At 44.6% G+C, this 16,587-nt stretch overlaps 1 protein-coding gene across 2 annotated transcripts in view; it reads right to left on the reverse strand.

The window, feature by feature from the left end:
• MAP2K5 (mitogen-activated protein kinase kinase 5) overlaps positions 1–16,587 on the reverse strand; it is a 270,085-nt gene that overhangs the window by 210,848 nt on the left and 42,650 nt on the right. For both annotated transcript variants that reach the window (XM_063925546.1, XM_063925547.1), the window contains exon 4: positions 796–853. In XM_063925546.1, coding sequence (XP_063781616.1) covers positions 796–853 — 58 coding nt within the window. The remainder of the gene's footprint in view (positions 1–795; positions 854–16,587) is intronic.

Here is a 16,587-nt window from a genome sequence, read left to right on the forward strand (position 1 = left end):
TCTACCTCCCCAGGTACTTGTGACAGTTGTCGGGAGCGGTGAAATACGACAGTCGGATTAGGCCGTTCATTGAATACTGACCTGTCGGATCCTTTCCGTTGGACAGGATCTGACAGGTATTGCATACACCCCTTAGGGTATATATTCACTCTTAGGCGTGTATGCAATACCTGCTGGATCCTTTCCAACGGAAAGGATACGACAGGTCAGTAGTCAATGAGCGGCCAAATCCGACTGTCGGATTTGGCCGCTCCCGAAAACTGTCACAAGTACCTGGGGAGGCAGTGTTGTCACATCCAGCGGGCGGGTCCTCTATGCTGAGCACCAGTGTCCGTCCGTGCTGCTGCCGCCGATTCCTCTCCTCACCTGACCCGCTCCTCTCCTCACATGGTCCCTGTCACATGCTCGCCGTCATGACGTGTCCCCGCTCCCCCGTCTCATCTCCCCGATCTCGACAATGTCAATCCGACTTTAAAAAAAAGTCGGATTTACATTGTCGGAACCGGGGCCAAAACCTGTAGGATTTGGCAGCGGAACACGTGGATTCGCGGCTAATCCGACAATCCACGTGTTTTCCGACAAGTCGGGAATTCTCGACCTGTCGGAAATAAACAGCCAGCATTGAATAGGTCGGAACCCCTTCCAACCAAAACCTGTTGGAAACTGCCATCTTTCCGACAAGATGGCAGTTTCCGTCAGCAATTGAATATACCCCTTAATACATGACATAAATATACCACAGCAACCACATGTTTAATAATGGCAGATTTAAGGAGCAGGCAGGATAGCACTTACCACGTGGGTAGATTTGCAGAGGACCACTCCCCTGCTGTTCAAGGACCATACTGCAATACTGCAAGGAGAAAACAAGAGTCCTGATCACTAAGCACATTCTTACATGATCTCCTTATGGACTCCTCTCCCGTCTCCCATATCAGGCTGTGCAACAGATATAGCAGCACCTTACTTTCTACAAACACTCAACGTAAGCCTTTTACCATGAATCAGAATTTACCGATTTGTACAGTAGGCCTAATTCATATTTGTATGCAAACCTAATGAATGGTTTGCGTACACATATGATGTTAGGAGGTCTGCGCAGAACTGGTCTTGCGATATTGCTTGCAGCCCGTGTGCCTCAGCATGATTGACATGCTGTGGCGTTTGGAGGGAGGCACCCAGCTCCATTCCTCAAAGTTAGTTTCTTCTAAATTCATACTGTCACCCTCCTGCATGACATTAGAAGTGTTCTGTGTGGTAGAAAGATTTATGAGGGTTATGAGGGTTAGCTGTAGTTACCACCTCTCGAGGGTTAGGGTAGGGGACAAGGGGGGTAGAAATACTTACCCCCTCCGATGTCAGGATCTTCCTTTCGGGATGCCGCGGTTGACCACCGGCATCCCAACCGCCGGGATATAGTATGTATTCCCGTAGTAGTTAGCATTACTGCCTCACAGCCCTGATGTCATAAGTTAAATTTTTACCCAAGGCACTCTTTGTGACGTTTGGGTTTTCTCTCCCTTTTTTTTAAATGGGTTTCCTCTGTGTTCTCGGTTTCCATCCACAATCCAAAAACATAATGGTAGGTTAACTGGCTTCTGACAAAAGTTAATCCTAAAGTGCCTGTGTGTGTCAATGTGATAGGGAATATAGGGGGTCATTCCGAGTTGATCGCTCGTTGCCGATTTTCGCAACGGAGCGATTAAGGCAAAAATGCGCATGCGCATGGTACGCAATACGCATGCGCTAAGTATTTTAGCACAAAACTTAGTCGATTTACTCACGTCCGAACGAAGAATTTTCCTCGTTGAAGTGATCGGAGTGTGACTGACAGGAAGTGGGTGTTTCTGGGCGGAAACTGGCCGTTTTCTGAGAGTGTGCGGAAAAACGCAGGCGTGCCAGGATAAAACGCGTGTCTGGAGAAACGGGGGAGTGGCTGGCCGAACGCAGGGCGTGTTTGTGACGTCAAACCAGGAACGAAACGGGCTGAGCTGATCGCAGTGTAGAAGTAAGTCTGGAGCTACTCAGAAACTGCTAAGAATTTTCTATTCGCAATTCTGCTAATCTTTCGTTCGCTATTCTGCTAAACTAAGAAACACTCCCAGAGGGCGGCAGCCTAGCGTGTGCAATGCTGCTAAAATCAGCTAGCGAGCGAACAACTCGGAATGACCCCCCCCATAGATTGTAAGCTCCAATGGGGCAGGGACTGATGTGAATGACTGAAATAGTCTCTGTATAACGTGTGTGCTACATACATAACTGTTCATAAATTTTTCTATGTGGCTCACCCTAATAACCTAAACCCTTGTAACATGGGTACGTGTGCTTTGCACCACCTTCTGATTCATAAAGACAGAGAGCACACCACAACTAATGTGTGCCTCTTCTATGCACTGTACCCGACACTCATACACAGTACTGCAGACGCAGCTTATTTATCATATATCTTGACCTCCCTCGTAGTTTCTCATACGTGTAATGCACACTGCAAACAGACTCAAGTTAGTTACAAACTACCAGAAACTGTAATCCCACTAGGATGGAGGATAGGCAGCTGACAGCCTGGAGGGGGTTAATTACCAATGAGCCGTAACTTTAAGTACTGCATAAAAAAAGCTAAGAAATTGATAGTTCATTTATCCGGCACGATACCTAATGCACAAGTCATTAAGAGAGATTATTCCTAATGTGTTGCTCACATTAAAAAACATCAAGCGAGACCCCAACCTTCCAAGTCATAAGAGATCATTTGTATCTCTGGGACCTGACAAGTAGCTGGAAGACAAAGGATAGGGATGGATAGACAGGCTCACAGGTGAATGGCAGAGGAAGAAAGAGGATGAAACAGCAGACAGAGATGCGTAATACACAGGGTGCAAGTTTTATTACACATCGTCCAGCAAATACCCAAATACTCCAGTCATGCAGCAGCTCAATGTACTGCTCTCAGAATATGCAGGGTTAGATCATCTGTTTCCATAGTTTCAGGTAGTCAGTTAAGAGAAAGTGCCTTACTTGTTTCCATACATATACAACTATATTTCTTGTGTATATAAAAGAGACTTATATTCCACCACCCATGGGCAGCGTAAATACAGGTTGAGTCTCCCTTATCCAAAATGCTTGGGACCAGGGGTATTTTGGATATGGGATTTTTCCGTATTTTGGAATAATTGCATACGATAATGAGATATCATGGTGATGGGACCTGAATCTAAGCACAGAATGCATTTACGTTTCATATACACCTTATACACACAGCCTGAAGGTAATTTTAGCCAATATTTTTTATAACTTTGTGCATTAAACAAAGTGTGTGTACATTCACACAATTCATTTATGTTTCATATACACCTTATGCACACAGCCTGAAGGTCATTTAATACAATATTTTTAATAACTTTGTGTATTAAACAAAGTTTGTGTACATTGAGCCATCAGAAAACAAAGGTTTCACTATCTCACTCTCACTCAAAAAAGTCTGTATTTCGGAATATTCCGTATTTCGGAATATTTGGATATGGGATACTCAACCCGTAGTGCCAAAGACAAAAAAAATGATGTGCCGCCCTGAGCTTCAGCCTACACTATAATCATCAAAGCACATTACACAAGACCCAGATTTGTAGAAGTGAAACCAGACCCAAAAATGGTGACTATATCGGTTTTCTGTTACTTTTGATGTGATTTTGTTAGTGAATGCACACTTGTAAATCCTGGAGTTTTGTAATCATAAAAGAAAGTTATACAGTACACATACAGGCTGTATATACTATACAGAAAACAGATGGGGGAGGGGGGGGAAGCCACCGGGCCACTGGTTCTTGTAGTGCTATTTGGAGATCCCAGGGGTGGCTCCCAGGCAAGCTAGCTCTCAATTTGGGTGTATTTCTGTAAGTGCCTTTATCGTGAGGCCTTACAATAGACAATTACATGGCCCAGAGGTGAGGCAGTCAATTTCCAGCCTGTCAGGATACTGACTCCAAACGCTGGCTGGTTACCCCTCTTGGGTGGTGGTCCCCGCCACCACCAGGAGGGGACTAGAACCCTGTGGCGACCTAAGGTCGCCACCGGGCCCGAAGCGTGGCGAGCGCAGCAGGATCTCGTACTGATACCGCCCAGAGTGGGTACTGTTATCATGCAGTGTAGGGACTGCCAGTATCAGAGAAGCTGTGAAGTGGCCCGATGTCTTACCATGTATTTGCATGCAACAAATATCTCTAAATTTCTATTACCATATTGTTTTTCAAGTATTGTTGGAGGTACTATTTAGTGTGCTGGGGGACACCTGGGGGTATAACCCCCCGTTCTGTTTTCTGTTTGGTATGACCTCTCCCTTTCATGCACCTGAAAAGTACAGCCAGATTGATTTGAGCAGCTTCCACTGTGTTTGTTTGCTGTATATACTATACATTGGTGTGAGTTTTAACACTGCCCAGAATGTGTATGGAAATAGACTTCTCCAGCAAAGTGCAGCAGAGAGGCCCAAATGGGGTTCCATTGCGGAGTGTAAATGGCTGTGAGATTCCCTGCACAGCGAGAAACACCATGTAAACTGGCCCCTCGCTAACACTTTGGGGTACATTTACTAAAGGACAATTTTAAATTGATCAAAATTGGTGTTTCAGGGGCAAAAATGCATTTACTAAAAGTAGCTTTTCGATATCCATTTTTAAATGTTAGTAAATGACATTTAAAATAGATAGATTTAAAAATGATTAAAATCAACCTTTAGTAAATTTACCCTTAATCTTTTTCTACTATCTTACTAACTACCGATTAGTTATGATAGGCAAACAGCCTGAAACCCGTCAGTTACTGAAGCCATAGAGATATCGCACACGACACATGGTATCTGGGTTTTTCCCCTGAAGAAGAAACACTTTACCGTAAGAAACGTCTAGCAAATCGGCCGCAGCAGCACATTCCCTGCCAGATGTGGGCAACCAATGATCAGTCAGGCATGTTGTAAGAATTTCCATGCCCGACCATCCAATCATCACCAATCGGTTGCAGTCATACATTATGCAATTATTGGCACAATAAGCTGCATTTGGGACGATAATTGCATAATGCATGCCTGGTTTAAGACTATAAGAGTTTGTTGTCACTTTTATTTTGAAAATATTAATATGAAAACTAAGATCTACAAACTCAAGCTACTTTGAGTTTGCACATCACAAGACTTACTGTTATAGCATATATACGTTGATCCTGACACCTCCTTTAAAATGCATACACTTGAACCCAGGAATAGACTGTGAAACAAGCTAATATGTTAAAACATGTGGAACTAACGGTGACAAGTCATCCCTCATCAAGCTCAAACCAACCAAACTGTAATCAATATTCATTAGGATATGCTTTTTTGATGGTCTGAATCTCGTCTCACCTACATCTCTGCTTACAAAGGTCACCAAAGTCACATGCTTTTTTACCCTGATTATGTCAGGAGCAGCAGTCAGCTCTGGTTTCTACATCAGTTGTCAATCACCCCCAAGTAATTTCGTTATTGCCCAATACAACTTTAATGCTTTTTAGATCAGATAATTTGTTTTTAAAACTGAAACTTTAATGTAACAGGGAAGCCGAAACTTATTAGCCACAGCATGGCACAACTGATTGATCCTTTTGAAGTCATGTACAGTATGCCCCAACCAAGGGCGGTATCCAATTAGCCTCAATCCGTTTTTGTCCGATAAAAGCGGCCGGATATCGCGATTAATGACCGATGGTCATTATCGTGGTATCTAATTAGAGGCTGTTCTTATCTGCTGAAAACCAACTCGTGATCGTGCAGTAACACATGGGATATGGGGTAAGTTCCCAATCCCATGTGTTATCACGGCTCTGGCAGCCCGCTTATCGCGGATTATGCTTTGGGTGTCTCAGGCACCCGAAGCATAATCCCTGATAAGTGGCGGAATCAGGGGGAGGAGCGCACGCATCTGGGCTAAAGGATTGCCCCCAGCAGTCTGTCGAAGTCAGAAAAATGTCTTAATGCACACTGCCATATTTGCACCGCACACTGGTCCGTGCTGCGCATGCGTACGCTCTCCCGTGGAAGCGCATACCCGCAATAGCGTGCACTCGCACGCGCAGTATGCGCATTTACGGTAGAGTTTATGTGATCGTAGCGTGCGACTCATTCGTTACAAATATTCACAAATTAATGTATTTCATAGATCATGTTCCCCTCAATAGTTTCTGTAAGTTTGGTTTAGATAGAATGTCCCTGAGCGGAGGAATCCCTCTTTGTATTGCACGAAGGGTCTAACAGGAGTCATACAGCAGTGTTTGATACCCATCGGAAGAGTATTTAATTAGCAATATTCCGGTGTTGGTTTGGAGCGTATTAATCGCTCGTGCGAATAGTTATGGACATAAGAAGTTTATGTCCATTTCTATGATTTGCACATACTCAGGTATGCGGCGGGAAACCCAGTTTCCCACCCACCTGAGCTGTTGGAAATCGTCACAGCCCACCTGTATGAATCACCCTATGACCTTTGGTTACAGTACAGGGTCGAATTCCTGTGTCCAATAAACTGAAGGATTGTAGGGACTAGGAGATTGCATTGTGTGTGGGGCATAAATAGGCAGGCCGACCACATCCAGCTCTCACTCTCTCATCAACGGTTATCTGCTGATAATCGGGAGCTGGATATCGAGGCGCAGGCGATCATACCCTTTGTGCGTAAGTTCTCTCCGTAATCATTGTCTTTCTGCGAGCCAATATCTCTCTTTCTCTCTCTCTCTCTATCTCTCTCTCTCTCCTCTTTTCTCTTAAATACTTCGTAGTATTATAGTATTGTATTGTATTGTGTTAGACCAGGATAGCATTGTAGTTTATCCCTTAGTTAGGTGTTTGGTTAGGAAGTCTTTGTTATATTGTAGTGTATCATTTGTACTGTGTTACTCTTTTACAAGTATACTAGATATAATACAGATAATAGGCTTTGGAACCCTAAACCAGTATCAGTGTATTTACTATAGTGTTAAGTGTTCACTTGAGCGTCGGTGACGCTCAAACAGCTTTGTAGGTAGTCAGGTTACACAAGGTTGCATTTACACCCTGTACTCACATTAAGGTATTCTGTGTGTTTCATCGGTATAAGGTTTAATATCAAGGTATAGTGTTGTGAGCGTCTGCATCGCTGGTGACCTCCTCGTGGTCTCGAGCGTATGCTACGCCATAGCGAATCTTTCCCCTAGACATAACCAATAACGTGTCCTGTGATCGCTGGGCCGTGAGCGAACGTGACGCTTGAGCGTCTCGCCTACGGCTGAGCGATCGCTACGCAGATAGCGTACCATTACGGTATTTCTTAAGTAAACAGCGTACAGTGTTCTTAGCTTCATAAGGGTTGTTTATACGACATAGGAATTTAGCATTGTCAATTGCGGGCTCGCCCGGTCCTTTTCACATCTGCACTAGGTAGATCAGCAGACTTTATCCCCCAGCAAAAGGGTGGGAGGTTGTCTCGCAGTTGCTGACGGGATAAGCGTCTGCTTCGCTTAGGTAAAGAGTGCTGAAGGAACCCGGTAACCGGAAGTAAGAACAAAACGCTTGTGTCTTTTTAAAACTGTTTATTTTTTTCTTTTGTCTTGCATACGCACGCATATATACCTGCATTTCTTTTCACTTGTGTATTTCATTTTTCGTATATCACTATTCCTGTTTGCCACATTTTTATAGTTGATAGAAAGGGCTAAAAGGAGATTTGCTGTTATTTAATAATAGAGGTAATAGTTAAAGTATAGAACAACACACGGCTTGTCCGAGAGACGAGGCAGCCAGTGTGCAGTGTGGATTGCGGTAGATGATCAGGGATCATCTACATTGATAAAATATATATTGTGTTACGGTGGATCCTTTGCATTGCGTACACGTGTCGCTAACAAAGACTAGCGTACGCAATCCAAAAGGCAGACGCACGCAGCGTACATTACGCAACGTAGCGTCTGGTTACGCCCACGTAGCTCAAGTTGTGATAAAGTTGGATAATTAACGCACAGCGATAAATAACGCGAAGCGGTAAATAACGCAAATCTATTTTTGGAAAATCTGAAATTTAGTTTAACAGATCCTGCTCCTAATTGGTAACACACTTGGCCTGAAGACAATTTCTGCGCAGAAATAGATATAGAAACAAAAGTGTACATGTGTTGAGTGAGTGTGTTTTGTATACAAAAGTTTATACAATTTTAAAGGTGGAACCAAAAGGAAAGTCGGGTACTCGTAAAGGGACATACGTATAAGTGACATATACGGTGGCTAGGGAGGCATCCCTGGTTAAATAATATTTGAGCATTAGAGTATAGCGGACCATAAGGTAACAAGACCAGGAGGTCATAAGGTAAAAAGGTCCGCTATAAAAGTCCAGTGGCACAACGCCTGGGGTGTTGGTGCAGAACCCATATAGGCCATACAAGCTCTGGTTGAAGGAATCGCAGCCGGAAACATCGATTCCATTAATCTTTCAGTACATGACAAATAGTGCTCGCGTACTGAACGATTGGACCGCACGTAATTGTGTGCAGTAGTTAGTAATCTGACCTCATACCATTAGAGAAAAGTGGTCACAAACGCTACTTGTACATTCTGACGTGATTTGTGTAATTTTTTATTTTTGGAAGGGAAGTTCGCTGGTCACTCAGGAACTATCTAACAACCCCAACTTTACTGGAAAGAGTAAGTGTCCTGCGGGTAACCCTCATATGTTCCAGTAAACTGAAGGTTCCATAGGGGCCCTGTATCGAGTACGCCAGCACCATATCGGTGTGATCAGGTCGTATTGGTCGAGGTGGGCGAGTGAGTGGGGTACTCGGTAAACCGCCACCGCCGGCCTACTGTGGAGTAATTTGGTTGTCTGTAAAGGCTTGCTGAAAACCTTGATACAGAAAATCCAAGGAGGACTAAGCAACACCTACAGACGATGGGGGCCAGTTGCTCAGGTAGGGGGCGATCAACCCAGGTTCAGGTTGATTCGGAGAACCGACCAGTCGGGTCGGCAAGATACATTATGTGTGAAAAATACGGTAGTCACACAGAGGTTTTATGTGATGAATGGGAGAGAATGACTGTACAAGACAGGGACAAGTTCCCAAGAATAGGTAGCTTCAGTCCAGATGTGTTACAAAATTTAAGGAGGAGGATATGTCTCGTAAAATCATCAAAGAGACGAATTCAGCATCATGATTACTTGCAGTTATGGCACCAGGAAGGTGAGATACAGAGAGGTTTGGCTCTGGCGGCGGGAACTGGGGCGGTCAGGAAGCTGATTGCCACAGCTCCTCCTCCACCATACATTGCAGGAGAGAGGTTGATTGCGGAGAGAAACGCACTGGGTTGCAAAACACAAACTCTTAGTAACCCTGTAAATGTAAATGATGTTAACCGAATAACTCATGCAAGTATTAACCCGTGCAAGTTGTACCCTGTTTTGAACCTTCCTCAGGAGTGTGAACAAGAAGACGATTCGGCAACAATTTCAGCTCTCTCTCTTGCGGCCACCATATCAGAGACCACAGTAGGCACAGCGACACCCACGAGATTAGTGAAAGCCCCTAGCGGAGGGATAGGTGAGGTCGTGTCAACGGGTAAGTACGGCACCATGCACTACACTGAAACCATTGTACCACAAGTTGTAGAATCTACACAGGAAGATGCTGTTAGAATTGCTCCTGTAAGGGTAATAGCAGTTCCCAATGGAAAAACAGATGTGTCTGGAGCCACTCCCCTAAGGAACATTGCCATGTACGCCCCATTTTCCAGAATGGAAATAAGAGCAATAGTGTCCGAATTTCCTGACCCCAGGAAAGACTTAGTTGCTAGCCAAAAATACATCAGGGATTTAGGTAACACTGTAGAGCCCAACAACAAGGATTGGCAGGTACTGCTAAGAGCTTGTTTACCTTCCAATGTCGACGCAACTCAGTTTTTAGCTGACTGTCAATTGGATAAAGATGTACCGCTTACAGACGTATACAATAAGGATAATGTAAAAAGGATAAATTTACAACTAAAGGAGTATTTCCCAGCCGTTGTTAAATGGAATAAAATATTTTCCATTAAGCAAAAAGAGTCCGAAACGGCAGCAGAATATTTCCACCGGGCACTAACAGAAATAGCAAAGTACACTGGTATAGAGGACATAAAGACCAACCCAAACCATCGGGAAGTAGCAGTGTCTGTACTGATGGATGGTTTGAAAGAAACATTAAAGACTAGGGTTCAGACCACGCAGCCATGCTGGCGAGGTCTGTCAGTGTCCACATTGAGAGAGGCTGCTGTTGATCATGACAAAAACATCACTAGGCACAGGGAGTCGCAAAGTGATAAGTTGATGTCAGTAAGTATACAGGCGCTGACCACAAGGCAGCCTGCGTATGTACCACCGAATCCTGTGGGTAAGGCAAGTATAATAACATGTTTTTCTTGTAACAAACCAGGACACTTTGCACGAGACTGTAGAGTAAGAAATGTACAAAGATCTTTTCAACCCCCTAGACAACAACACAACACACGACATTGGGAGCAGGGTCCACAGAGGCGGAGTTTTGAGCCACATACAGGGGAAACAAAAAGATATCCCCCGAACAGAGATTGGCATGCCTCTGGTAGTTCCCAGCTAACCCCCTCACAAATAGTTGCTGCCAATGGGATTCAGGGAGGTCAGCATACCCAATAGGGGTGTGGCCATACCTGTAATCTGCAACCAGTTAAATTGATTGCCAGTCTTGGAAGCGAACCAGAGATTGCAATCAATGTAGCCGGTAAAACTTTAAACTTTCTTGTAGACACAGGGGCGGCCAAGTCAGTGATCAATTCGACAGTGGGCATGAGAACCACTGGTAGGACAATTCCAGCCATGGGAGTAACGGGAGTAGTCCAGCACTACCCTGTTAGCAAGCCAGCCGAGATTACAATAGGGCCTTTGCACACCAAGCATTCCTTTTTGCTGGCTGCATCTGCACCAACCAATCTCCTGGGTAGAGACTTACTATGTAAAATGGGTTGCGTCATCTATTGTACTCCTGAAGGTGTATTCTTGGACATCCCTGAGAATCACGCTCAGGAAGTACGAGACATGTTAGACTCCCCATCAAAATTAATGTCACACACCGTTATAACAAATAGGAACCCATCCCAGGTAGAAGAGATGACATCTCAGATACCAGAGTCACTTTGGACAAAAGATGGACAGGACACTGGATTAATGGCAAACGTAGCTCCAGTAGTAGTACAAGTAAAAGATGGTAGGATAGCTCCAAAAATCCCACAGTATCCTCTGAAGCCAGAGGTGGAGTTAGGAGTTTTTCCCGTAATAGAGCGCTTGCTACAACAGGGCATTCTAGTAAGAACGTCCAGCACAGCAAATAGTCCCATCTTCCCTGTTAAAAAGAGTGGGGGGAGGGGTTACAGGCTAGTGCAGGATCTAAGGGGGATTAACAAAATAGTCGAGAGTCAGTTCCCCGTAGTGCCTAATCCAGCTGTCATCCTAATGCAAATTCCTCCCACTGCCAAATTTTTCACTGTTATTGACCTCTGCTCCGCTTTCTTTTCGGTACCTCTGCACCCTGACAGCCAATATTTGTTTGCATTCACATACAGAGGAGTCCAATACACGTGGACTCGATTACCCCAAGGTTTCATAGATAGTCCAAGTATATTTTCTCAGGCTTTGCATGATTGTTTACAGTCTTTTCAACCAGAGAGTGGATCAGTATTGATACAGTATGTGGATGATTTACTGCTGTGTTCAGATTCACTGGAAGCTTCCCTGAAAGATACGAAACAGCTCCTGTTTCACCTTTCAGACACAGGTCACAAGGTTTCCAAAGACAAGTTGCAATTATGCCAGACTAAGGTAAAATATTTGGGACACTGTCTAACACAAGGACTGAGACACCTGACCGCTGATAGAATCCAAGCCATTAGAGACATGACACTGCCACAAACCCAGCAACAGATAAGGACGTTTTTAGGAATGTGTGGGTATTGCCGTAATTGGATCCCAGGGTTTTCCATATTGGCGTTACCTTTGCAGGAAATGGTCTCTTCAAACAAACCTGATCGGATTTCGCATACAGACGAATCCGAAACAGCATTTGAAAGACTCAAGCAATGCCTAACGCAGGCACCAGCACTAGGTATGCCAGACTATGGGAAACCCTTTGAACTATACGGAACAGAAAGTGCTGGGTGCGCAGCAGGTGTACTAACACAAAAACACGGTGATGCCAGCAGGCCAATTGCATACTACAGCGCGCAGCTAGACACGGTAGCGCGATCCCTCCCCACATGCTTGCGTAGTGTTGCGGCGATAGCATTGCTAGTGACGAAAAGCGAAGATGTCGTGCTAGGCCACAACCTCACAATCCATACGCCACATGCAGTATCTGCCTTATTGAATTCTGCCCAAACCAGACACGTCTCATCAGCCAGGTTTACGAGATGGGAATTGGCATTAATGGCCCCCGTAAACATCACCATAAGGAGATGCAGTGCATTAAACCCTGCAACATTTCTCCCAGGTGTGCCTGGACAGGCACAAAGGGTGGGAGGTGAGAGTGATGGGGAAGGAGGATTTAATGCAAAGGAAGATACACATGATTGTATGGAATATTTGACCCAAAATTTTACCGCAAGGCCTGACATCAGTGACAATCCACTAGAAGATGCAGAACTCACGTTCTACACGGACGGTAGTTGTCACAGACAGTCAGACTCGGGAGACTTGTGTACTGGATACGCAGTCGTAGATGACCAAGACACCATAGAAGCGGAACCGCTAGGCCCACCTCACTCAGCCCAGGTTGCTGAACTGGTCGCCCTAACCAGAGCATGTGAATTGGCTAAGGGAAAGTCTGCCAATATCTACACCGATTCTAGATACGCGTTCGGGGTAGTCCATGATTTCGGAGCCCTATGGCGGCTCAGAAATTTCATGACGGCAGCTGGCACACCGATAGCGCATGCAGCGTATATAAAAAGGCTTCTAACAGCGATACAGGAACCCGACAGAGTGGCTGTTATCAAATGTAAAGCACATACATATAGCCAAGACCCAGTATCCCTTGGTAACAGCCGAGCAGACGAAGCTGCAAAGCTTGCAGCTGCTACCCCCATACGGACAGACACCACACAGTTGATGGTATTTAATACCATCAACACACAGAAGTTGTGTGAGATGCAGAATTTGTGTTCCACTCAAGAGAGAGCAGTCTGGAAGGCAAAGGGATATGGCCAGGAGCCCTCAGGGCTCTGGACGGATGGACATGGTAAACCAGTGGCCCCCAGGGCATACCTTCCATGTCTGGCTGAAGCAGCTCACGGGCTGACTCATCTAGGCAAGGAGGGGATGTGCAAATTGGTAAGAGCATACTGGTGCGCCCCAGGATTCTCCTCTCATGCTAGTAAAAGAGCAATGTCATGCCTTACCTGTCTGAGAAAGAATATTGGAAAGGCAATACCTACAGAACCCTCCCATATCCCACCTGCCGGCGGCCCTTTCCAAGTAATACAAATTGACTTCATCCAATTACCCCCATGTAGAAATTTGAAGTATGTACTTGTTTGTATAGATGTTTTCTCGAATTGGGTCGAAGCTTTTCCAGCAGCTACAAACACTGCTATGTTTACAGCTAAGAAAATTGTGCAGGAATTTGTATGTAGATATGGTATCCCTAGAATCATTGAAAGTGATAGGGGTACCCATTTTACAGGTGATGTCTTCCAAGGAATGTGTAAGTTGATGGGTATTGATAGTAAGCTGCACACTCCGTACCGTCCACAGGCGAGCGCGAAGGTCGAAAGAGTGAACAGCACTATTAAAAATAAATTGAGTAAAGTAATGGCAGAGACAGGTTTGACGTGGCCAGAAGCTTTACCCATTGTTTTGTATAGCATCAGAACCACTCCCAGGTCCCCTCTTAATCTGTCTCCTTTTGAAATTCTGTTTGGTCGACAACCGCACGTCATGATTAACCCTCAGGATGATTTGAAATGTAACAATGAAGTAACTGTAAAGTACTTAATTAACATGAGTAAGCAGTTGAGGAGTCAAAATGATAATCTGAAGTTGGTGATTCCTGATTTACCAGATAGTAATTGTCATGACATTGAACCTGGGGATTATGTAATGATACGAAATTTTCTACGCTCAGGTTGTCTTATTGATAGATGGGAAGGACCATACCAGGTCTTATTGACTAGCACCACAGCATTGAAGGTTGCTGAGAGAGAGACTTGGGTCCATTCATCCCACTGCAAAAAGGTTGCTGACCCAGAGAAGTCCCGTGATAAGGAACAGACGGTAGAGGTTGTATCACTGGAGTGTCTGTTTCAGGAGGACTGAGGCGGCACCTGAGCCTTGAAGATCGAAAGCAGCTGTCGACTCCCCACTCCCTTTTATTGTTTTTCTCCACTTCCCATCCCTTCTCCCTTGATATTTCTTTTTCCCCTTTCTCATTCTTCTCCATTTCCTCCTCAAAGATGGACTTGCCCCAAGAGACTGTAATCCGGATTTTGATGTTGACCATGATGTTGACCAGAGCAGTCTGTTCCGGCGAGAGTACCATAGAGGTCGAGAGAGGTTCTGGAATGGGTTCCGATTATGATGATGGAGGTGTAGTTTTCCAAGATCAACCAATCCAACAAGCAAAGGCGAGTATCAGAAAACGATCCGATAGAAGAAATTGTGATGGATTGTTAGCTGAAGAAAATTGTATCTGTAGGCTTTGTGATAATCTGGTTGAAGACGGATGCATAAAGAAATGCCAATCTAGTTTTAATATCCATATGGACCGGCATCCATTGAGTGACTATCACTCTCTAGTGGGTAACGTATTAAACAAGACCGATTGTTGGGTATGCTCTCAAGTACCTCAGGGTCACAGCAAATCAGGGCTAGTACCATTTCCTTTAACGTTAGGGGAGGTACTTGAGCTAAGTGGTGGGAGACCGGTGGACCGGAGGTTTAACATCTCCAGCCCTCCTAGTTTGAAGCTCCACCAATACCATGTGGATAGGTCCCTCATATGTTTTAACATCTCCAATCCTAGAAAACCGGGAAATTGGGAAGTGTCATGGAGCAACCTTACCATGACCTTTTCACACAGAGCAGATAGAATGCCTACAGATACAGAGCTCGTACGCCACATAGCCAGTAGAGGAAAATCTTTTCGGTATCGATATACCTTAGGAAATAGGATTACTAAAGTTGGAGAGGTATCACCAGGATACTGTGCACATATCGTACAAACTGATACGTGCATTAGACAGATGGAAGAATTAGGGTCAGGAGATTTCACCTGGAAGGTTTGTAACATGGTCATGTCCTTCTCCGTCCCTTATGTTCTCCCCGATGATGCATATTTCATATGCGGGAGAAAGGCGTACAAGTGGCTTGCCCCAAACTCTGAAGGATTGTGTTATATTGGAAAAGTATTGCCTGAAGTGATGACTGTAACACATGACAAAATGAAAGACATACACCGTGGTGCCCAAGCTCCTTATACTCACACTCACTACGAGCACCTTGTTAAAAGACAACTGTCAGAAAGGTTAGAGCATCCGGCCTCTGATCTTATCCATGAATCCACCGGGATTCAGGTTCTGGTAGCGTTAGATTTCACTCGTACCGCTCGAGGTGTGATGAATTATAGATACATTTCCGCACTCGCCAATTTGTTAGATAATATCACTGAAATGTATGATGACACGTTTAGATACACTGGAAGGGAACTCCAAGCTTATAAAACAGAACTAGTTCAGCATAGGATGATTCTTAATTACCTTACAGCAGTAACAGGCGGATATTGTGTTACATTGGCAACACAGTACGGTATAAAGTGTTGCACGTATATCACAAATAGTACCGAGGATCCGGTAGAGGTCATAGACCAAAAGATGGATGATATTCTGCAATTAAAATGGGAATTTCGTCGAAAACACAATCTCACCCTTGTTGCTGTAGGTAATGAGCTGACTGGTTGGGTGTCATGGTTGAACCCGCGAAATTGGTTCTCCGGTTTGGGAGAGTGGGCTCAAGGAGTCATAATGGATGTTGGAAAGTTTCTACTGTGTATCTTGGGTGTCGTTATATCGATTGGATTGATATTTAGATGCGGGCAGGCTTTGACGAAGTGTAAACAAAGTACGAAAGTGATGAGCTTGAGGAGTGAGGAAACTGTAATTAACCTGGATTTGATTTATGACCCAATGCTAGAAACCATGACGTAATGATGTAATGAGTATACGGTCCGTCTTTCACCCATTTCTATGTTTTCCTCCGAGGTACAAAGACCCACGTAGACGAAGGATTTGATGAGCCAAGGGGCCGACAACGGAAAGATGGAAAGAGGAAGAGCAGACGACCTGATATACAAGATTTTGATGGACAATGCCATGGGTACCCCAGTTTCCCTAGGAACTTTGAAATCACGCTAGCCCAACATTTTTTTGTAAATCCATGGACGTTGATTGCTTTACTCACGATTTATGAGCAAAAGCACAAAGAAGAAGACTCCAAGCAAATGACACCAATCAAGACCTCAATCGACGAATGTACATTTCCCTGA

Source organism: Pseudophryne corroboree, chromosome 6 (genome assembly GCF_028390025.1).
Source record: "Pseudophryne corroboree isolate aPseCor3 chromosome 6, aPseCor3.hap2, whole genome shotgun sequence".
NCBI lineage: Eukaryota > Metazoa > Chordata > Amphibia > Anura > Myobatrachidae > Pseudophryne > Pseudophryne corroboree.